Raw genomic sequence first — 24,522 nt, 5'->3', positions numbered from 1 at the left:
AAAACTTTAAATTGAATTTCCCTTTTTGGGAAAGTTACGAAAACCTCACGCCGGTCAGTGATCTGAGGATCCATTGTTCAGGAGGCTGGAAGTTGAAAAGGTCAATGCAACTTAATGCAATTTAATATTCCAAACTTGTGTACAACCTGGGGTGTACGACTTTTCTTAGTTGAAAAGAACTGAGTGGGTAGGTGTGGGAAGGATGTGGGTTGGTGCACAACTTCTCCTATGATGAAAACAGGGCTGTTGCAGCATATAAGATGTTAATCTGTGGTACATTATCAATTTTATGTAGAGAAGAAGATTCATATCACATTGATTCAAAGTTAGTGTCAGATTGCCAGTGATGGTTTTGTGTGTGAATCAAACACTTGAGGAACTCTAAACAAGCTTGCAAAGTTTAAAACAATTACTTTTCCAAAGCACGGGTCGATGTACAACTTTCAACTGGTGAGTACAGTGTTGTGAAAATATTTTATGTAACTGTAACTTCACTGTCCTGTGAGAATTTATGCTTATCATCTAACTTCTTGTCTCCATGGGGAAGGGAGGGAGACCAACAAGTCAAAACAATCACATGTGCTCGGCCTCGTAGGAGGTGTAGGAGCTGTCTGTCCTCCAGATAAGGTGTCGTCCTCTGTCTCATAGGAAAGACCAAACAGACACATACCCCTGACTGTGTCCTTCAAGATGGTGCTTCCTCCCTCTCTGCTTAAAAACCCAGCCGTTCTGTATGTTCTTTGTACTCTCCTGCAGACTACTCTGTACTCTGTACCGGTACCTCTCTGAGTTCAAAGAAATAGAGAAAGAAAAACCCTACGCTCTTCTCTGATTCCGGTTTGTTTTACTTATTGTGCCTCACAGGACCAGCAGTAGAAAATTTCCAAGACAGTTTGGTGTCAGAAGTGGGACAGCTGAAGATCCGTTGGGATCGTCCTGGACCGTCGGTGGCTGGCCACCGGGATTGACAATCCTCCTCTACCTCAACTAGGAGCGACTTACACAGAGAGGACCGACGTCCAGAGAAGAGACCCGATCGACTTCAAGTCTATCCAGCAAACTCAAACTACTCACGGGTGATCCGGTGAGATGCACTGTTTCTAAAATTAGAGGACAAGTCCAAGATTACTACAGATGCAGGATTTTCTTTGAGGATGCTAATAGTGAAGTACAGAGATCAGAGGGGCCTGCATTGTACTTTTGTAGACCTAGAAAAAGCATATGACATAGTGCTAAGAGAGGAACTCTGGTATTGTATGAGGAAGTGTGGAGTGGGAGGAAAGTACGTTAGACTGGTGCAGGACATGTATGCTAACCATGAGACCATGGTGAGGTGTGCTGTAGGTGTAACAGACTTCACGGTGGATAGTTCATCAGGGATCAGCTTTGAGCCCCTTCTTGTTTGCAGTGGTGGACAGGCTGACAGATGAGGTTAGACAGCAATCTCCATAGACCAGGATGTTTGCAGATGACATTGTGATCTGTAGTGAGAGCAGGGTACAGGTTAAAGAAAATCTTGAGAGGCGGAGTTGTGCTCTGGAAAGGAGAGGAATGAAGGTAAGACAGAATATATGTGTGTGAATAAAAGGAACCTGGTGGAACGGTGAAGCTACAGGGAGCGGAGATCAAGAAGTTAGAGGATTTCAAGTACTTAGGGTCAACAATTCAGAGCAACGGTGAGTGTGAAAAAGAGGTAAAGTAATGGGTTCAAGCAGGTTGGAATGGGTGGACAAAAGTGTCGGGGCACTATAAAATAGAAGACTGTCAGCCACTATCAAAGGTAAGGTGAACAAGACAGTGGTGAGATCAGCAATGCTATCTGGTCTAGAAACAGTGACAATGCCGAGAAGACAGGAGGCAGAGCTGGATGTTGCAGAGATGAAGATAATCAGGTTCTCTTTGGGAGTGACCAGGATGGATAGGATCAGGAATGAGTCTATCAGAGGAACAGCACATGTTGGATGTTTTGGAGAGAAGGTCAGAGAAGCCAGACTGAGAAGGTTGGGTCATGTACAGAGGAGGTCTAGTGAATAAATTGATAGACCGATGCTGGAATGGAGCTGCCAGGCAGGAGGTCTAGAGGAACACCAAAGAGAAGATTTATGGACATAGTGAGTGAAGATATGAGGTTAGTTGGTGTGAGAAAGGAGGATACAGAGAATAGGGTTAGATGGAAAAGGTTGATTCGGTGTGGCGACCCCTGAAGGGAAAAGCTGAAAGCAAAAGAAGTTTGTCCAAGATTAAGATAAAATTTGTGGGCAACATTATGGCACTAATATGGGACAGCCTTGTTAATAACGGTCTAGGGTTGGATAATCAATTTTACTATCCAAGGAAGCGGTGAGTAGAAATAAAAATGACCGAAAAAAGTACAAAAAAAAGCTGAATTAATTTTTTTTCTTTCTCGACTACTGGGGTTTTAACTCCCCTGTGTCCAAGACAAAGGAGTCACACAGACGTCTGTGTCTGCAAGTATCTGCTAGCAGACAGTATTGAAAATTTGTGATGCCGACAGTGGGTCAGAAAGAGCGTACGGAGGGTGGCGTCCCTCTTGAGAGTTCTATAGTGGCGGGCATGATAAAAAAGATATGGACCAAGAAGCGTCTCAAAACTGGAAGACTGGATAAAACACATTTTTCCACCTGGGGCTTTGTTTAGCATGAAAGAATATAGAAAAATGTAAAGGAATGTAAAAGAAAAAGAGGAAAACATAAAATAGGGGAAAAAAAAAGTTTGCTTGCCGGACTCAGAGGCTATGGAAGAACACCAGAAATGTTTGAAATGGTGAAAAGACACAATGGAGGTAAGACAGAAGATACAAATGCAGACAGAAATGACATAACTAACCCTAGAAGAACTAGAATTAGTTAAGCGAAAATCGGTAAACTCATATCATACACAAACCCCGTCACCGGGGCTATAGGCTTCTCTCACTGCAGGTCCGAGTAGTCCGTGTGGCTGGCGAAACCCCGACGGCTGGGCCCTCCCTCCGCCTCAAGCTCCTCCATCACCTCCATATCACTCCCCAGTTGGATCAGCCCCTCCACAAGCCGAGGGAGGAGGACCTCCAGCACAACCAGCCCAAGGAGATCCATCCCACCACCAACTGGACAGTAACATCCCGCCGCCCAAAGGATCCAGACCTAAGAAGAGGAAAAAAGAGGGTTCGACTGAGCGCAGCTCCATCTACCGACATACACGCTGCCGAGATGATCCTCCTGATACAACAGTCGACACGCAATCAAGGCGGAGGCATCAAGGATGAATATGTCATGACAGCACCCATGGTCCAAGTCGTAGGACCCCAAGGTCCAGTGCTAGTTTTTCAAGTATGGACCTATGATGACCTGGAAGCAGCAGGACAACACCTTTCAAGTGTTAAGAATGGCGGCGAAAGATTTGTCAAAGAACTAGCATTCTGCCAGCAGTTCAGCCCCACGTTCCCAGAACGTTCCGGCTACGAGGCATGCAATGGGGCCCGACAGATGTCAACAAGGATAAAAGTCAAGCTTCGACGCCAGACGCGCCTAGAGAATCCAGACTGGGACCACAGAGACATCAAGCTGTACAGAGATGATCTCAGGGTCCTGTGCGATGCCATAAGAACCACCTTGCGCAAACAGTGCCTTGGAGAAATCGTGGTAGATTATTATACCAGGTTGAGTCTACAGCAGTCTGTGGGACAGTCAACTAAAACAAGCCTTCCTGGCTGGATTGTTTAAGCCGGCATGCTATTCATGAAGAAGAAGAAGAAGCCGTAAAAGAGGACGCAAACCGCCAAACTGCTAAACCAGCAAATCGCCAAACACCAGGTTTCACTGGCAATGATGCAAGCAATCACCGGCTCCTCACAACACCAGACATCAGGGGAACGAGACAGAGGGGGTTTAAGAAGGCCCCGACAAGGCAGTCATAGAGGATGAGGCGGTCGCTAAGGGGGAGAAAATGACAGAGCACGTTTCACCTTCAGGTTCTATAACCACTGGGCCAAGGACTGGAGGAGAGGTGGACCTGGGAGAAGAAGAAGGCGTGACAACTCATGGCACAACAGAGCACGACAAGGAGATTGACAGGAGGGCCCAGATCGTAGTGGTGGAACGGAGTCATCAACCACAGCTGCAGGAAAGGGAAGTGAAACACACACACACACTAATATACAAATACGTTTGCGAAATACGAAAGCGTGCCGTTCAAACGAATGCCAGTAAGATAACTGTTGGTTGATTGAAAACCACTCGCTTTCCTAAAAGTTTCAGGTGCACCTCATTGGTTTATAAAGCAAAGCGAGATGCCAAAATGGCAAATACGAAAGATGATCGATTCGTCTTCAGCACAGGAGTGACAGCCGTTACATCGAAGGACAGATTTGCTCAGCTTCTCTGCTGCAAACATGTAGAACTCATGGAGACCTCAACCAGAGCTTTCTTATCTCAAAGAACTGTCCAGTCAGTCTATTTGGCAGAGACCTCATTCTTGCGAGTGGCCTCAACACCTTTTAAAACATCTCTATAACAAAGGTCACAAAGCCAGTCTCTCCAAACTCCCAAGTCGTACAATCAATGGTGACATTGCGAGGACATGAAACATCTCACAACTCCAAAATCCTGTCTCCAAACTAAATCCATGCAATTCCGTCATTGCCAAAGCCAGTTACAAAGAAACAGATGATCTCCTTCTTTGGCATGTGCTCGTGTTGTCGTTGCTACTTTCCTAATTATTCCACCATTAAACTCCCATTCAGGAACATGGCTCATCAACCTGGCCTAAATGCATTAGTTGCAGTAACCTGGTCCGATGAAGCAGATCGAGCATTCGATGAAATGAAAATGGCACTCCAATCGCCACCTTCACTAGGTATTCCGGACCGCTCCAAACCATTTGTTCAAGCAGTCCACGAAAAGTCCTGCTGCATGACAAATGTCCTCCTTCAGCAGAATGGAGATAAACTTAGGCCAGTGGCCTACTTATTCCTCCAAACTGGATCTTGTCGCAGCAGGCCTTCCCAAGTGTCTGCGTGCTGTGGCACAATGCTAGAAAGCTCTCACGGGATCCCGAGACATTGTTGCCTACACACACACCCAACTCCTAGTGCTGCACGCCGCGCCTATGATTCTGCTCGAACAAAAGACATCCCGCTTATCTGCTGCTTGTTATATCTGATATCACACCTTGTCTTCTCGACATGTCAATGTAGAAGTGAAGCGCTGTAATACACTCAACCCGGCCACCCTTAAGACAGGAAGAATGATGTGGGTTTTGCTGTTATTACTGACCTTGGTGGACCGTGTGTGTTTGGGAGCTCTGCGCTCCCTCTCCTCAGCACAGGCAGCGGAACTGGTAACTCTCACAAAAGCCTGTATCCAGGCCACGGACAAGTTACTATATACACTGACTCTTGGTATGCATTTGGCGTCATACACGATTTTGGTGTACTCTGGAAGTACAGGAAATTTCTGAAGTCTGACGGGAAGCCAGCTCTGAATCATAAACTGATTGCGAAACACCACAAAGCTATTCTCTTACCATCAGCCATTGCTGTTTGTAAGTGCTCAGCCCACGCAAAGCACACAGACCCTGTCTCTAAGGGAAATGCAGCTGACTTGGCAGCCAAATCTGCCTCTCTGCGACCCTCACAGGCACATACACATCTATCACTGCCCAATCTGCCGATCTCGCGGACTTCCAAAATTTCGCCACATTGGCCGAAAAATCAACCCGTTATGACCCTGTTACAAGGGTCTGGTAGAGACCAAAATGAGATAATACTTCTACGACTTTTGCCACTCCAGAAAGTACATGGTCTCCGATCACAGCTTCCGCCCTTCCGTGTGTGAAACAAACCCCCCGCTGATGATGATATCCTGAGCAGGCCCAAATGCTCCAACATTGCGTCTCTCCCCTCCATTTCATGTGAAGAGGGAACCTTGGGTGCAGCAAGAATAGACCTGTGCTCAATGGTAAAGTGCAAGCATCCTGGGTGGAAGAGGCAATATAGACCTGAGGCCATCTATATTTTTATGACAAAGAGTGGGTGCGACAAGCCCAACACCGCTTCCTTACAGATGTGATGGTGTGAAACTCGGAGTTTAGTCATAAATGTTTAGTCATAGCTAGCACTGGAGACAATTGGAATATGTATGGAATAACTGTGGACACTGCTAACAGTCACCTAAAACCAAAGGTAAAATGTTCAAATTTTAGGAAACCTACGCCCCAGGACTGCTCTCACAGAAATTGCAATCCCATCCTGGTTACCCTTATTAATCCTCAACTTAAGGATTACGGTATTACGTGTTGGGAGTAATCATTTTGGGAAAAAAACACTGGGTTAGTTTATTATCCATGTAGTTGATAAATCAATGGACACAAAAGTGGAGATAATTAAAGCCAAGATCAATTGCGCAAAAGTTCACAACAAAAGCATAGAAACACAAGATAGAAATCTATGGATAGAAAGAATGGCAGACACAGCAAAGGCACTAAGTCAATCAGAGTGCGTGGTTTGTTCAATTGGACGACCAGGACTGTTTATCGCGCCATCATTGTTTTCAAACAATAGCTATACTCATTGTATGCTGACAGACTGTTGTAAGATGGTGGAAATTTTTCCCAATAGCTAAGAAATGCATCGCCGCCAAATTTTATGCCCATAATAACCAATCACACGTGTCTGACCCGATCTGATAGAACTGGAATTGATGTGGGACATATGGACTCTGAACGGTACATGAAAATCATAAATGTGAGTCACTGGACAAATGCGACCAAATTAAGCATGACCAGAGCAGATGTATGGTGGTATTGTGGAGGGAGAACATTGTTAGGAATGTTACCAGTAAATTGGGAGGGCACATGTGCTATACTGTCATTAGGGTTGCCGGTGTCCTATTTCTCGATGGCCACGAAAATGTAAGAGGAATAAGTGACATCAAGTTCAATGCCTGAATTTTAATCAGACCAGTGGGTTCGAGAGATCCGGAGCCTACATCAACGTGATAGGCATTCCTAGTGGAGTCTCAGACCAGTATAAATTAGTGAACCAAATCGCAGGGGTATTTGAAACAGTGGGTTGTTTTATGGTGCTGTGGGATCATTAAAAACATAGACAGGATCAATGACATCCACTATAATGTTCAAAGATTGGCCAGTTTGACCAGTGATGCCGTAACAGGAATAGCAGAAGAGCTGCAAGCCAATTCATGAATGACTTATCAAAATAGGTTAGTCCTAGACATGGTACTGGCAGAGAAAGGAGGAGTGTGTATCATGTTTGGAGACCAGTGTTGCACATTCATTCCGATTAATACGACCCCCTGCGGGTCCGTAACGAAGGCCCTCGCCGGATTAAGGGCACTCGCCGTGGAAATGAAAGAGCACTCTGGCATATACGTTCCCTTGACAAAATGGATGGAAAATACTTTTGGGAAGCGGAAAGCTCTAATCGCATCAGTGTTCATCTCTCTAGTAGTAGTAATAGGTGTTTTTACCCTGTGTGGATGCTGCTGCATCCCGTGTGTCAGATCACTGTGTAACAGGTGCGGCTAACTGCTACATAAGGGAAAATAGGGTACCTCCCACTTACTACCCCTCGTCTTATCAAATGTGTGAAGAATAAATCCAAACCGGTATCAAGGACTCCGAATCTGAGCAAGGAAATACTGATGAATAAACCTTTTTGTTTTTGTTTTCTTTTTTCCCTTTCCTGGCCATATGCTTTTCCGTATTTTTCGGATTATACGTCGCTCCGGATTATAAGTCTCACCAGACAAAAATACATAATAAAGAACGAAAAAACATATATAAGTCGCACTGGGGTATAAGTTTCATTTTCTGTGGAAATTTATTTGATAAACTCCAACACCAAGAATAGACATTTCATCTTGAAAGGCTATTTAAAATAAAAATAGAACAACAACAGGATGAATAAGTATAGCCTGGTATAGCCTATATGACACATAAACAACAAACTGAGAACGTGCCTGGTAGGATATATTAACGTAACATATTACGGTAAGAGTCATTCAAATAACCATAAACCGCCCCCGCTGAATTTGATTGGTTGGCGGTGTGTGTGTGTGTGTGTGCGTGTGACAATCGCTGTTATATTAAGGACACACACGCAGACACAGACACACACACATCAGAGCAAGAGAGCTCCATAATTTCACACATAAGTCACTCCAGAGTATATGTCGCACCCCCGGCCAAAGTATGAAAAAAACTGCGAGTTATAGTTCGAAAAATAAGGTACTTTGTATTTTAGGAGACTGTCCTCCCAAAAAAAAAGAGTGTCATTTCCAGTGGTGTATTAATGAAATGAATGCTAAAACTCCAAAAGGGATTCTATTTTCACTGTATCTGTGCTATTATAATTGATCAGAGAATGATCAGCCGGCGCAGTAGTTAGCTCTTCAGCGTCACACCATGAAGGACCCTGATTTGTTTCGACAAGGGGGACCTTTCTGTGTGGAATTTGCATGTTCTTCCTGTGTCTGCTTGGGTTTCCTCCGGGTTCTCCGGTTTCCTCCCACAGTCCAAAATCATGGAGGTTAATTCAAAACAATTGAAAAAATTGTCTGGAATGAGTGGGTGAATGGTTGTTTGTCTATATATGCGGCCCTGCGATCGGCTGGCGACCAGTCCAGGGTTTACCCTGCCTGTTGCCCCGATGACAGCGGGGATAGGCTCCAGACATCTCTAGACTCCATTTGGATTCCAGTTTGTTTTATTTCTTGAGCCTCACAGGACCAGCAGTAGAAAATTTCCACGACAACAGTAAAGGGGCACTTATGAATTTAAGATTCTCAGTCCATTTGATGTGTAACACAGAATGACAGACCCACTAACACATATATGGGATAGTGGAACAGCAAGTCTGTGAGGAGGAGCAGAGTGCGACGCTGATCCGTTTTAAATGAGGTTGATGGCCTTGTCAGGATGTGGACGTGAGCTTTGAACATGTGGAGGTTTTTGGGTTGTGATTTTGGAAAAGTGTGCAGCGGTGGCTTACTTTACGTTGAGAACTGCTACAGCACTTTAAGGGAGAAATAAGGCAACAAGAAAAGCTCACCAGTTTTGTAACTGTATTTTAGAAAAAAATGATTTAAGTTTACTTGAGTCAGGTTCCTATTTACATCTTTCCAGTGCTGGTCTTTGGTGACCTCTTGAATTCTCCCTTTTCCACTTGTATCCCTGATAATCCTCACGACTGGGGCCAGTTCGAAACAGGATTAGACTCACACATCCACACACCTTCACACCTCAGCTTTTTTTTTTAATTTACAATCAGACGAGCGGGATGCGTGAACGAAATGACCCCACTCACAATGGAGACATTGTTTATGTGGGAGCCCCTGGTACGAGTGTGTTCACTGTCCATGTACACAAGTTGTGTAAGCTTATTAGCAGCACCCCTGGTCAGAGGAGGAGATTGAGGTTAGTCTAAGCCTTAATCCTCATGGGCTGTATGCTTATTACCCAGCAAGCACGGCAAAATCCTGGCTCTGACCCTGTGCAAAAAGGCGTGCACGTGAACACACACCAACACACTCGCGTGTCTGTCTTCACAGCACAGTTTCCCTGCCTCCATGTTTACTGCTCAGTTTTATCAGAAACTCTTTCCCTGCTCCTCTCCCAGCAGGAACGCCGAACAGGAAGAGGAGAGGGAGGACTGAGGAGGTGGCACGCTACTCGGTACTTTCCAGGTAGTCATGACGACCTCACACCCCACCATCTCTGGAGCTGTCTTCTTGTTGCCACGGTGACCTGATCCCATTACATCCCTGCTCTGCTCTACAATCTGGAACAGTTTGATAAAGAAGAGTGATCCAGGAGCATCTTCTCCTCTCTTGTGGATGGAGCAGCTGATCACCTGCAGGGAGGTGGATCGTGGGACGGCGAGGCGCAGCATGCTGGTAATGCTGTGGGAGTGAAGTGAAGTGGAGAGTTGCCTGGAAACTGAAGCATGCCAGTACAACAGATAACTGTGGTTCCAGCCCGGGAGACCGGCACCAACGGCAAGAACGCGCCGCGCTCCAAAGACAAGAATGAGGTGAGTTTGTAGCATCCTAAACTCATTGTCCAAAGTTGCAAGGAAGGCTCTCAGGGCAAGGTTTTTTTTTTCCTTATTGCGAGTCAACCAAGTGTCAGAATAATGAGATAACAAAGACCCAAGGTCGTGTAAGAAAGTGAGTCGATTGTGTTGGTCCTTGTTTGCCATGGTCATTGTGTGCACTCGTGTGTGCGTTTCAACCTCCATTATCAGCTGTCAATGTCGTGTGCAGTATGGATGCACTCAGCAACCTTTAACCAAGCCTCACTTGGGATTTTAGGCTTTTAACCGCTCCATAGAGTCTGACATCACGTCTGCTTTTACTACACGGCATGACAAAAGCTCACATTATATGACATCTCTTCATGTCGCAATGCTGCTAGTTGTCTAATGTTACATCACATGGACATGTCTATGTTTTTCTACAACAGCAAGAACGGTTGGATAAGGACAGATTTAGGGGCTTATTTTATGACAAAAGCTGAGGTCACATTGGCTGGGCATGAATTACGAGCTAAAGAGTTTAGTGGTTGCAAAATCAATATCTTTCCTGATCTTGTTCTTTTTTTTTCCTCCCTCACATAAGTCTGCGTATCAAGAATCAAGTCTCTAAGACCCAACTAAGAGGATGTTGTATGTTTTATTTGGTTTTGCCACTCATATTCACAACCTAACAAGAACAACCTAAATAGCTTCTGGTATCTTCTTTAAAGTAAATGTGCTTTTACTTCCTCTTTTTGACTCAATGCTTCTGGTGTTGTTCCTGACTTTCTTTAGCAGCCCTTCAGTGGGAAACGTTGGTGTTCTTTATTGTTTGTAATTAAGCATCGATATCGTGTTGGAGATACAGAGCGCCCCTCTTCATCAGTTCCTCTTGTGTAGAAGCAGCGGTCTCACTTCTCCATTAGTTTCTCCCGTGAAACTTTTGTGTTACCTCATTTTTTCTTCAAGATGTTCACCAAATGGCTAACCAAACAAGTTGTCAGGCGCAGCTTTCAGCAACAAACAATGCCATTAAGGCATAAAGTTAAAAATGTCATTTTAACAACTAAACAAGTATCATGACATTTGTCAAGAGGCCAGATCTCAAGTAAAGCAAAACCAGTAAAAATTCAACTATGGCAAATGAAGTTAGAGAGAGATAAGAAGGGTGAATCCACTCTGACGGGGGGAAAAAAAGAAGACACCGTTCAAATTTTGTTAGTGATCCATCACAAATTCAGACATTTAGACCGTGACTTCTAAACATACAGAAAACTCACTGTGACGTGTTTTCTATCAAATAAATCTGAATAATGCATGCTGCTATGAGCTCTGGAATTCAGCCATTCAATTCACCCGCTGAACTAAAGGATGGTTTTTAAGCATCTTGGTGGCTACAACAATTTTTTATCCCTATTTTTTTTTTTCTTTTAATTTAATCGAATGCCTAATACAGATCTGAATCAGCCCAATCCTAGAGGGCATTAAGTTGGAAAAAAGAAAGTCTAGTGCATCTTTTGGGGAGTCTTTCTCTTATTGTGTGCCAGAGAATTTTAACAGAAATATGGAAAACACTGGATCGCTTTGATTTAATTCAGAACAGCGGTATAGAAGAGTCATCTGGCAATGTTTCGAATCTTGTTTGATTTATACGATCCATGTTTAATTTCAAGGAGTTGCTTTGAGGGCAGTCTTTTGGAAAAATATGGTATTCATAATTGAGTTTTTATGAGAGAAAAATCTGTTAAATTTGTTAACAGTGAGCCCTTTATATCCAATATGCCACTGGCTGCCTATTAGAGCAACACAGCCCACTAGATACAAATTCATTGAGTCTCCTCTTCTGTTAAAACTTTATATTTTTTTTATGAATTTTGTTTTTGTATGCTGTTTACAACATTTCCACGGTCTTGTTGTTTACGTTGGCCGATCAGTGAAGTCTGCCAGCAGAACCCCAATCACTGCAGCTTCAGATATTTCGACAGAATGCATACAGATATACTTGCTATGCAGATGAGAGGCAAAGTGCTGAGGGGAGGAGATCGGGGAGAAGAAACAAGAGATCCGTCAGATGAAAAAGACCGCATGTTTTATTTTTGCAGACTTACCGACCTGAGCTTTGTCTAAATTGATATCAAGACCACAAACAAAATTCAGCGCAGCGTGGCTCAGGTGCGAAGGGAAGTTGTCTCAGATCTGAAAGTTGCAGTTTTGATTCCAGGGCTCGCCTTTGCTCGTCGAAGTGTTGCTAAGCAAAACACTGAACCCTTAACTACTCAAGTTGCTGCCTGCTGCTTCGTTGTTCATCTATAAAGGGTTCAAATGCAGAGAATAATTTTCAACAAGGGATTAATAAAGTATACATAATAGTTATTTTAAAAAAGACATATTTGCTTTTGCAAAATTAAAAAAAATCCATTGCAATTTCACTTTAAGAGTTGGAAAACGGCTGTTGGAGACTGTTGGCGTACGGTTGAAAAATCATTATTTTTTTCAATGGCTTATAAAGAAACACATGATATATATATTGTATATATGATTGAATAATAGCCATATAATTTAGTAATTATAGTTGATTTATTTCATGTCCAAAGATAACCTTGCAGAAATACGGGGAGCTGGGTATCCTGCTTCTTTTAACTCCCCCTCAAAATATATTTATTGAATCTGGGTTTATTTTAGCATGTCACGGCTATATTTAAAATGTACTTCATAGCCACTTGGTTGGTTTACTAAATTTGGCTGGAGGTGTTATTGATCTCAAGCCAGAGCACTGACCTAAAATATAGCTCTCAGTCCATGCTACATCTTTTAATCCCTTCTGCAGAAACATGCACATCCACACAAGGACTCACTAGTCACTGGTGTGCATGGGAGTCAGGGTGTTCGCAGCGCAGCAGGTGGCCAGGTAAGTGATAGACAAATGTTGCATCTAGTTGTCACTAATCTTGTGTCTTCTGCTTGTGTGTAGCCCTTTTGTCCTTCTGTGTCAGATGAGAGGCAGCTATTTCTTGTTACTGTGACCTGTCACCTTCAGAGGTTCCTCATACTGACACAGGGGACAAGCATATGTGAAAAACCGTATCCGAACTGCAGTCATTGTTTGTTCGCCGCATATACACAGAAAGCAGGGTTTTTTACCAAAGCACTAGGGTATGTTTTCTCCGTTGTGATTTGTCCATGTTGTTGCTGTACTCTGAATATGAGCTCTTGTGTGTTTGTCTGTGTCAGGTTTCAGCTCTGCTAATGTTCTATGAACATTGTAAAAGTGAGTGGTTGACCCATCACTGACCTTTGTGACAGCGACGGCCCACAAAAAGCAACACCTAAGACTAGGCATGATCACTTCTTACTGATCTGTAGTCTTTCGTTGGCAGTCAAAAATCAGGATCCCGCTGCTGAGTCCTCCAGCTTATGTCAGGGTGCTAGAAAGGAAGCTCAGGGTGATTAAATCTTTGATTCTGGAGGCTCTGTTTCCAAACTGCTCATGGACGAGTAGGCCAGATTACCATCTGTGCTGTGGCAGTTTGGATACCAGGGCCACTGCTAAAAGCCGTCAGGTCTCTTTAGAATCACAGTGAGGGATGTGTATGTGAGTTTGTGTGTGTGAGTGTATGTTATTGTCACAACTTTAAGCAGCTTCCAGCGTGTTGTTAGCCTTCATCGACTGGATAGCTTGCTGCAGTCAGGAGATTTAGCATCCTGTATTCGGACCTCAAGGATAGTCCCTGCTAATGGCAGATGATGTGGTCCTGATTTACAACTGCAATTTTAACAAAAAAGTTGACTTACAAGGCACGAGCAGTATTCATTCCAAAAGAATATGATGATATTCTAACGGATATTGATATAGTTCTAACTTGATTTCAGAAATGCATGTCAAAATTAAAGTGAAATATTCTCAGTAACCCTGTGTTCATGAACAAGGAAAACCGCATAAAAATCAAAGTAATTCTGTTATCTATCACTTTATTTTATCTTGTATGTTCCTTGAGAATCTAGATTCAAATACATATGCATCATAATCCTCTGAAAGAGCTTTGCTTAAAAAAAAAACAGAATGTTTATATTATATGATATTCTATGTATCATTATTCCCTAAAATTAGCACTGGATTGCTGCTGTTTGTGAGAAATGTGTTTGTTTCTCTGGATCTATTTTTAAAGAAATTAAGTAAAGATCTTTTCACTTCAGTCCACTTCCTCGAATAACCACAGCAGGTTGCAAACTGTTAGCTTTGAGCAGTATTACTAATTTAAACAAGGCCACCAGCCAAATCCTTTGATCAGCTTAGATGATACGGTCTTCTAGTCTGTCTCTTTTTTTTTAGACTGATTTGAGAAATTGGACTGAAAAATAAAACCAAAACATTCTCAAACCTTGACCTCTGAATAAGGATAAGACACATCATATGATTCATGCATGCTGTATGCAGTAGTTAGCGTTAATCTTCAAGATATCGTACATAATGTGTTTTACTATAATATACGAAGACATACCCTCATTTTAAAATAAAATTTGCTTTTATTTTATCTAAACAAAGCTACTCCTCAGTTTTTCTCTCACTTAATTTGCGGACGGAGATAATAGATAAAAGAGCTTCTTTTACACAATTTAAATTTCAATAATCTCTTCACGCTATTTCGTTCTTCAGTTATTAATCCACTATCTCTGCAAAATCCAGACAACTGGAAGTTTCTGTTTGCACTTGTGGCAGCGGTGCTGAAAGTGTGAGTGTGTGTTTGTGTTTGTGCGTCCTTGTCTAGGACAAATACATTTAATTCTATCAAGTAAACTGGCTTCTGTTACCATCACGAATGTGGCTGAGATTGAAATCTTCTGTTGTCAACCCTTACAATTAATTTGTTTTATTAATGAAAGGAGTAAGATACAAATCAGTCTGAAGGCCATATTATCCATGATAAGGCACATTGAAACTTAAACATAATTTTTGAGAATGAAATCAAAAGATGAAAATGAATCTCTATAGGTGTGTGTGTGACAAAGACGTTGATTTATTGGGTTTTTACTCCAAAATGGAAATGTTGTAATTCATGTAACATTAGATTACAAAACCATTCATATCCTGTTACTTCTGCACGACAGTTTGCCGGAAATTGTTTAACGCGTCTGTTGGCATTGAATGATGTCACAGATGTCGCTGTCTGATGGCTGGTGTCAAGGTCCTACCTCGAGGTCAGGCCATGAGCGCCGTAGGAAGTTCTCGAAAAAGTGCTTTAAGTTGACTTTAAATAGAAACACATTGCAGAATGCTCAGCAGGACAGCGAGGTAATGGGATAAGCGGGCTTAGGCTTAGGTCACAATGAAATAACAAGAACACGTGGCTGTGCATGACTCCTGATGCTGGATTTTAACTAGTCACTGCTCATACTGTAGAATATCCTACTGTTGCAAAATGCTTTTTTTCTAACTTTTTTTTATATAATAATACATCAGAACACTTGATCAAATCAAATCTGATTCATCAAAGTCACATTTCTAAAATTTTAGGACTGTTACAACTGAAAATAAAAGTTCATACTGATGTTTAAATCCGTCTCGTAAAGGACAGAAATGTCGGTGTTATTGTTATAATCGAACTCAAAATAGCCCACAAAAAAGTAATTGAAATGTTTTTAAGTTCCTTTTTTAATTGAAAAAGTTTAGTTAAATCCAGCATCTCTCAGTTTTGAGAACACTGGCAGGGGTTTCACCATTTCTGAAGTGAATTGGTTTTCATGTCATGAAACAGAACATTTTAATGATTTTCTGTCTTCCCTCCACGCTGCAGGGGACGGGCAAGACACCTGGGCGCTCAGGGAGTCGATCCAGCAACATCTCCAAGGTAATCAGTGAGCTGCAAAGCCAGAACCCTTGTTACTGTTGCAGTGTTTACAGAAAAGGGTCCTATATGCAAAAATGTATATATATTTGATACTAAATGTTAAATCAACATGGTGTTACTCACAGTGATACGACATTCTATGGTTTCTGGTTTATCCAACCTATATTTTTGTGCATCTCTCGCTGGCTTTCCGACGGAAGTGATAAAAGACATGAAAAATGTTAGAGTCACGGTGAATCTGTATTTATAAGCCGGTATCACCAGGAAACAGGTGATATCCTGTTTCATTTCAAGGAGCAAACAAAGGGAGAGGTTAGTCTTTCTGGTTCATCCTGCGGGGGTTTGATCAGCAGGCTTATTCGAGCAGGTGCTTTGTATTTGGAGAAGGTAGTTTCAGGATCCACTAGGGACCTTTTCAGCATCATGAAGGTGGTACAATTTTGAGCAGGCCATATCGCTATGGTGATTGGAACAGGGAAAGATGAGGATCCAAATCTGAAAGAGCTCCATCATCTCAACAAAAACGTTTTGGAAAACTGTGTCCACATTACTGGGGGTTCAGGATTCCCTCAGTGTGCAGATTAAACACAAATGAAACACAGTGTTGGACTGTGAGGACATCAAACAGCAATGTTTTTTCAGCCTTGGCTACACACACACACACACACACACACACACACACACACACACACACACACACACACACGCTGTTTGCTCTACAGAGGGTATGAATTATCTTAAGCACATCAGTGTATCAGATTAAGCCTCGAGCACTGAGCCTTCACTGAGCACGTTCCTCCTTCACCTCATAAAATTTGCGAGTGATCATCCTGACTGCTTTGAATTATGTTTACATTGATTCTTAACTTCTTCCTAGTACTTTGAGTAACAACCTTTGTTTTCTACCAAAATCAGTTCATAGTTACTTTCAAATGCTGCAAGATTTGGAACATCAAAAAACATACGAATTGTCACTTACAAAAACAGGCACATCCATTGCCATTTATTTCATGGAATACAAAGTCCTGACATACGTGTTGAGATATAACAACATATCTCCTCACGTGAACCTCCGTTCCTGTATTTTTCTCCAATAAGTTTGTGGCTGTGGAGTCCTTCTTTGACACAAGTGAAACATCCCCATTGTGCCTTGTGTCTGGAGTTGATTCACATCATACAATGACTTTATTTTCAGCCTGTTTCTGTTTTTTTTTTTTTTTTTTTTTTTTTCAAAATGTTGATCATTATGGCCACAAGTTAAAACTAAATAACACTTTGATGGAGTAATCCTTTCCCTAAACCTTTATTCCTAAAGATAGTATGGATTCTTTCCTTTATCCAATAAATCATGGACAATAAATCTGACTGACCTCCCCAAAAATATAATAATAATAAAATAAAAAAATAAATAATAATAATAATAATAATATACATTTGATTCTAAGGCACGTTACTTGACAATCAAGGACACTGTACCTAAATCTAAAAAATTCAGATTTAAAAGAAACAATACAAGTTACGAGAAGATAAATAATAATAATAACAATAAAAATAAATAAATAGATCAGTGACAGAGCAGGTGGCGTTTGATGGAATAGGAATATGTGAACTGAATTTATTCTATCGGTTGTTACAGGCCAGCAACTCCACGACCATTACCCCATCTTCTCAGGACATATGCAGGTAAGACACCTGTCTTGAGATATGACAAAGTTATGAATACTGAGTTGGTATTAACCTTATTATATCAAAACTGTCTCTTTGACACATGTGGGTTGGCAATTTTCAGTGAAGGTGACAGTAAATTTAGATTCAAACATTATGAATCTATGCCTGAGCACAAAATCAAAGACTGAAAGGCGCTTAATCTTTCAAATAAAGTCATCCTCTGTCGGGAGGATATTTAAATTAGTATGGTCAGCTGCACCTTTGGGGCATAACAAATGTAGAATGGATGCTGGGATCCAGTGGTGCTCCTGCAGTGCATTCAAGAAGGGGAAGATGGTTTACTGCAACTTATGATATCCACTGTGCCTCTGCCTGTGTCTGTGTGATTTCATTTGTCATTTTTCCATGCCCGAATCATTCCACGTCAATCACTGTCTTGTCACCTCAACCTGATTTTGCTCAATTTACTAGTGAGATAGTTGAGAAGTTGACATTCTGTTAAGTCTTGTTATGGTGAAAAAGGGCGGAAGGACAGTCTTATTTTGGTCCAAAATTATAATATTCGATATTAAAAAACTTCACTGGTGCATCCTGGATTTTCCGAGCATAATATCTAGAGCTATTTGGTTTCTAAGAGGATTTTCTGTGCGGTGACTGTCATTTGGTTTATGTTGGACTGGAATCTAAGATGACGGGTCAGTGGAAAGGCAAGATTTCATGTCATATGTTTAATTCCATCTTTCTTTTTTTTTTTTTTTTTTTTTTTTTTTTTGCTTTTTCCACACATCTTCATTTCTGTTTGTGTGTGCGTGTGTCTGCGTGCACCCGCTCAGCACCGGGCAGCTGACCCACTTAGAAAAGGGTGCTTCTGAATTCAGCCAACTGAGCAGAAACACCCACGCCACCGCCATGACCGTCGCCAGCACAACTTTGGCCACTTCAGCTCAGTCCCAGAAGAAGCAGGTGAAGCGTCGCCATCGCCGCAAGAGGAACAGCGACTGTGTGGAAGACATTGTCACACAGGAGCATATCGACCGCAGCGACCTCAGTCACAGCTCTGACCGCAGCGAGAGGGGGGAGAAGAGAGAGCGATCTTTTCGAAACAGGAAGGAGCTCCCGCCGCGCCTCCGCTGTTCAGGTGCCACGCACTCGGATTCTACTTCAGAGGATGAAATGTTTCGTGAAACTCGCAGCTGGAGCAAGGAAAAAGCTCGAAGAGCACGCCGCCGCAGCGTCAGCAAGGGAGGGGACGACAAGGCAGAAATAATGGAGCTGCAGTCCGTGGGCTCAGAGGAGGAAAAGGAGAACCAACCTCTGGTGGACGAGTGCAGCGGCCTGAAGAAGCGGCTCAGCAGCAGGGGCTCTGAGAAGAGAGACGGCCGCATTTCGCCGAAGGAAGGGTCCCAAAGCAAAGACAAAGAAAAGAGCAGAAGAGGCCAACAGCGACGCAGGTCCAGCTCGTCGCTGACCGAGGCCAGAGAGGAGCTCATCACCAAAAGATATCAGGAAAAAGGGTCAGGGGGTGGGGACATGTCTGTGCCCACGCCCCAGAAATGCTGCGGCGTGAATGGCGGCATGCTGCGGCCCTGCTCTGACGACTCTGAGATGGAGGTGTGCAGGTCAGTGTGTGTCGATGCGCCTCCGCGTCCTCATCGTCCGCGTTACGTCTTCAGGAGGTCAGAGAGCAAAGCGTTGCAGGCAGAGATGTATGTAAATGAGTATCGCAATATTCAGAAGCCCCTTTTTTCCTCAATATTGGTATATTGCTTTATCCGCTCGAGTACACACATAAAATACATTTTTCTATTTAGCAAAAACGAATCAGAGGTGATCTTGCTTCATGAGAAATATTTAAGTTCCTTTTTATTCAGATGTCAGATGTCATTTCCTTGTCATTTTCTCAAAACCCCTGATGAAATACTTTCTGCATTTTTTTTCCCCCAGTTTTTTTCAGCTGACTTCCTGTCAGTTCGAAGGTGAAATGCAATCCGGTTATTTTGCTGTTCAAAATGTTATCACCAAACCACCAAGCACATTTTTCTCAGATGTTTATCCACATCTGGAGGTCAACTAAAAATGTAGAATTTTTAAAGTAAAAATACCCGACACACAAAGACTTGATTAAAAAAAAAAAAAAAAAAACCCGGTCCTGTCTCGAGGTGAACCTCCGGTTTGTGTGCCGCTGCAGGATCTGCCACTGTGAAGGGGACGAGGAGTGCCCCTTGATAATGCCTTGCCGCTGCACGGGGAGCCTGAGCTTCGTCCATCACGCCTGCCTCTACCAGTGGATCAAATCCTCGGACACCCGCTGCTGTGAACTCTGCAAATTTGACTTCATCATGGAGACCAAGCTCAAACCTTTCTGCAAGGTAGGAACGCCAGCGATCTGGAGTCGGCGACCAGAATCCTACAGAAAATAGCCTAATACTATAATAATAATATAATCAGCCTAATAACGTCCGACATTTCTTTCTTTCTCTTTTTCGACCCTGCTTTGCCCGGTCCCGTCCGATCACCTCGTCATCACCCTTCATGTCCACCCTGCTGTCGCCCAGTGGGAGAAGCTACACATGTCGAAGAGCGAGAGGAGGAAGATCTTCTGTTCAGTGTTGTTTCACCTGATAGCAATAGTGTGTATGTTGTGGTCGGTCTACATTCTGGTCAAGAGAACCACTGAGGAGATCAGACTTGGGAAGAACGGTCAGTACTCCTCTACCCTGCCTCTCGATTACCCGAGACACATAAAATGGAACAGGATTAATTTTTAGGATCGGAAAGACCGTATCCGCTGTCTGTTTACGTTTAGCGGCTCTTAGCCCGCGGGCCAATCGCGGCCCTCGGTACAATATTTTGTGGCCCCCTTCCTGAAATCAAATCTTTGTGTTAGTGCGGCCCGCGCGTTTTTACTCACATGCATCTGGGGGTTTTATACAGTGGGTTTCAAAAAAAAAACAGGCAAGGAAATAATGAAATGGTAACCTTGCAATGTATTTCTTGCTTCAAAATTTGAAACCCAAATGATTTTTTGATGAAAAAACATCTAGTGAAATTTTTAAAACGATCTTTTCTTCTCTTATTTCTATAAAAAAAACACAAAAACAATAGCAAAAAAAAGGGGGGAAATAAAAAAGATTGATTGAATAACCAGAATAGCCTTGTAAACATTATACCTCCTCTAATACATGCTACCAATCCATTTTCTAATAAATTCTTCTGGCAAATTTTCCCACAATGACAAGATTTTCTCTTTTAACTCAACAATATTTTAGGGTGTAATTTCATTTATTCTTTTTTAGTATTCATCTTTAATATTAATTCGTCATGTATTTTTTAGAGGAACAATTCATTACATACAATATTAACCTGTTTACCTCCATTAAAACAAAGGAAAAATTTGGACTTAGTGTTACTTCTAGGTAATGATTTTACTTGTCCGGTCCCTCTTGACATCAAATTAGGCCGTATGTGGCCTCCGGACCAAAATGAGTTTGACACCCCTGTCTTAGACTGCGTCTCATAGCTATTAAACATTTTAAAACAGCATTGCAAACATAACAGTAAGCTTTGCTTTGAGAATTCAACAGACATAACAGTTGACCACCTGATTTGAAATTCAGTTGCAGTAATAGTTCAAAATAACCAGGTTTTTTTTTTTTTTTAGACAAACAGGAAATTCAGCTCTTTAAGTTCATCATCGGCAGGGTTAAATGAGGTTTCAGCTGGAAACTCAGATCATCGCTGTTGTCTAATTGTACACCCAGTATCCTTGTGATTTTTGCTCCGACTTGTTTGTTTTCCTGACCATCCCCTATCTTTAGTTGCAGTGAGAATATGTTCCACCCCCAGCTCTTTGTGTTCTGCCACACAGCTGCGGAAACATGTAGGAGGCACACAAACCCTGAGAAAATTCACATTGCTTTATTCTTCATTCTTTACTTTATTCTCCGAATTCAAAAAAATGAAATAAGCGACCACACTTCAAAACAAATATACGGTCTTTAAATAAAATATTTAAAGACCCAAAAAAATGTCAAGAAGGCAGAAAGTGATACTCAAATACATGAAGAAGGCAAACTTTGCTATTTGCTTTCTACCCTAAGCGGATGCTCAATGGTGGATGCAGAAACGTGAATGGTTTTCCTGTATGGCACCAAAACCGTTTCTTCGATGCGCAAGATAATCCGCAGATTCCTTCGTCGCCCGCAAAACCCGGCTCCCTTCAGACTCTGGGGTGCAAATAGATTTGTGCTGAACGTTCCTCGACTGTGAATTCTTCAGACTGGAGCCGTCATGAATGATAAATTACTATTTTAGACATTTCCCCTAGATTTTCACGACGAACACGATTCCTTCAAAGATGCCACTGAATGCTGAAAAAAGCAAGAATCGGGTTTTTAATTTATAGAAAAAAAAAATCCTTATTGACACATCTTGAAATGAAAAAGGAGCTGGCAATTCTAAACCAGAGCACATTTTTGTCACTGCGAGCATCTCCATGTATTCTGTGGGTGTGCTGAAAATAAATTCTGGTCTGGTACTCAGCTCCTTGCTCTCCAAATGGGAAACAAATGTTGTGACCGCTCGTGATCCTGCGCTGCGTCTGCCACCCGTTCTCCCTCGTGCACATCCTCACCCACCAGGAGGCACACAATGAGGGGAATCACACTTAAATGCAGGGTAATAGGATTCTGTTCCTTTGCTTCATCGAGGGTTAAATACAGCAGACCTTTTTCATGTCGGAAATTAAGCCGTCACTCTTAAGAGTTCGGTTAGCAGAATCCATCCATACGTCAAAGAGGTAGTGCTAACCCTTAAGAGGGATGTTGTTTATTTCATATACCCAGGATAACATGTTTTTCTTGTGGCCAGCAAACTCCATTCATTAAGTTGTCGCTTAATTCACAATTTCTTTGCGTTGAGTACATTTGAAGGAATTGTAAGATTGAGCAAGAGTATCCCAAATCTTGAGTAGAGAAGGTATTTATCATTGAAAAACTCATGTGAACGATGGCTTTGTCAACATTTTATCTGTTGTAATCTATCAGGTAAAGACAGGTGAACGTAGACGTGCTGATGCTTTAGTGTGTGTCCTGTTGTCGTCAGTGTCGGTGCTGTGCTCTGTGCTGTGATCATAGTGCCATATTATTCTTACAAAACAGAAGGCTAGACAAAGGAAACATAGATACCAGTCTATCATTGAACATTCAGTAGTGGTAAGTAGTGACGGTGTAAGTTTCATGAGTACGGCGGACGACACGCCAGGTGGTTTCCCCGCGTGAAATCCATTCGTCACATGACTTACACCGACATTATGATATTCTACTTATACCGTGGCCACCTGGCAGCACAATGCCAAACTATTACAAAATTTACCTGGAGATGCTCTCTCATCTGAACGTTTAAGTCTGATTGTAGGTCAGCTGAAGAGCGGGATGTGAAATCCAAGGCAGTTTTGTTTACAAAGGACGTTTCATGAAAAGAGATGGATTCAAGTTATCAAACAGGTGTTCAACATAAAGAGAGAGAAAAACTGAAATTTAAAATGAGTACCGGGGAGATTAAGCCGCAAAATGTTGGATTACGGTCGGAAATTGTTCTCTCTTTGCTGGAAACTCTTGTCTCCACTCAACCCTGCTGGGGTTTCATTCATAAATGATATCTTGCTAGTCAGACAGAAATCCGATGAATATTCGTATGAATCTTGAGCACAGTTGGCAATTTCTTTTTTATAATGATGACTCTTGATTTAAGGACAAAAACCCTCACTGACAGGGTTCTGTTGTAGATTTGGAAATGAACGGACTAAATTAATGGACTTAATTAGTTTGGCTTCCAAACCTATCCTGATCAACTTGCTGTGGTTGTGATCGGCGATTGGCCCAAAGAATACTGGATAGTACATCTCTTCATCATTTATTTGATAGAGGAATTTACAAAGTGAGTCACTGTCTTTCATTGAAGATTCTAAACATTTATTTATTTTTCATGGCTGCTGGTTGGGACATAAATGTCAGTCTCAGTCTGAGAGTTTACTCAGCCAGAGCTCCAAATGAGTGGCCATGATATAATTATGGAATATCATGAAACCTAGCATGGAACACATTTCAAGAGCATATTCAGAGATAAAGAGAAATTACACTCACTCTTGATTGCAGACGAATTATGGAGAGTTTCTCTTCTGAAGTACTATACACCGGAGGGTAAGCACACACCCATCATGACACACCCACACCTCCTGTATGATGACTTCATTTAACACTGAGAATGTGTGTGTGTGTGTGTGTGTGTGTGTGTGTGTGTGTGTGTGTATTCCTTCCTAGGTGTGCTGGAGTGGCCCTTCTGGACCAAGCTGATCGTGGTTGCCATCGGCTTCACGGGCGGCCTCATCTTCATGTACATCCAGTGTAAGGTCTACCTGCAGCTCTGGCGCCGCCTCAAGGCTTTTAACCGCATCATCACTGTGCAGAACTGCCCCGAGAAGCACGTGCACAGCCCTCAGGCTCAGCCCGGAGCCCTGACAAACGGCAAGCACGAAACCGTGGAGGTCCCCGTCAGCCCGGCTCCAGCCCCAGGGGCACAGGTGGACTCAACGGAGTCGGTGGAGTCCGCGGTGGCGCCTTCACAAAACCCCGTCTGACTGATTCTCCTCTCCCTCAGATTTGAGTGCTGAGTCGCGACCTGCCGGTGAGCAGGGCGAGGCTTGTGCTCATACAGACGTTCAGTGTCTCGTTCCTCCTCAGCTCCTGTTGGCTCAAAGTGAAAAAGCTGCTCCGGTGGAGACAAGCTGAAATGGGCCACAATGACCAGAGAGACAGGAGGACAAGGCCAGAACAAGAAAAGAATCGGTGGGAAAAAAAAAAACAAAAAACGGCAAGTCGGGTTTGTCAAGATTGATAATTTGGTGATATCAAAAAATTTTATTCCTGTATGCACTTTTTTCAAACTGCACTGAGTGAAAGGTGTGGACACCGTGTG

The 24,522-nt window shown here is 42.5% G+C and overlaps 1 protein-coding gene across 4 annotated transcripts; it reads left to right on the top strand.

Moving 5' to 3' along the window:
- The first annotated feature begins 712 nt into the window (after positions 1–712).
- Positions 713–24,522, top strand: marchf1 (membrane-associated ring finger (C3HC4) 1). Of its 4 annotated transcripts, XM_086157407.1 has the most exons (12): positions 713–1,084; positions 3,971–4,854; positions 9,638–9,704; positions 9,809–10,051; positions 12,861–12,941; positions 15,826–15,879; positions 17,516–17,562; positions 18,381–19,166; positions 19,736–19,916; positions 20,103–20,247; positions 23,703–23,747; positions 23,868–24,522. In XM_086157407.1, the coding sequence occupies exons 4-12, from the start codon at positions 9,965–9,967 to the stop codon at positions 24,182–24,184; spliced, it is 1,743 nt and encodes a 580-aa protein (XP_086013533.1). In that variant the 5' UTR covers positions 713–1,084; positions 3,971–4,854; positions 9,638–9,704; positions 9,809–9,964; the 3' UTR covers positions 24,185–24,522. The 4 variants fall into 4 exon arrangements, with proteins under 4 accessions (XP_086013533.1, XP_086013536.1, XP_086013534.1 ...); XM_086157410.1 differs by lacking the exons at positions 713–1,084; positions 3,971–4,854; positions 12,861–12,941 and having other exon boundaries at positions 7,447–9,704; XM_086157408.1 differs by lacking the exons at positions 713–1,084; positions 3,971–4,854; positions 23,703–23,747 and having other exon boundaries at positions 7,456–9,704.

Source organism: Fistularia commersonii, chromosome 12 (genome assembly GCF_037954325.1).
Source record: "Fistularia commersonii isolate RoL2024-O1a breed Wild chromosome 12, RoL_Fcom_v1.0, whole genome shotgun sequence".
NCBI lineage: Eukaryota > Metazoa > Chordata > Actinopteri > Syngnathiformes > Fistulariidae > Fistularia > Fistularia commersonii.
This window is presented reverse-complemented; position numbering and strand designations above follow the sequence as displayed.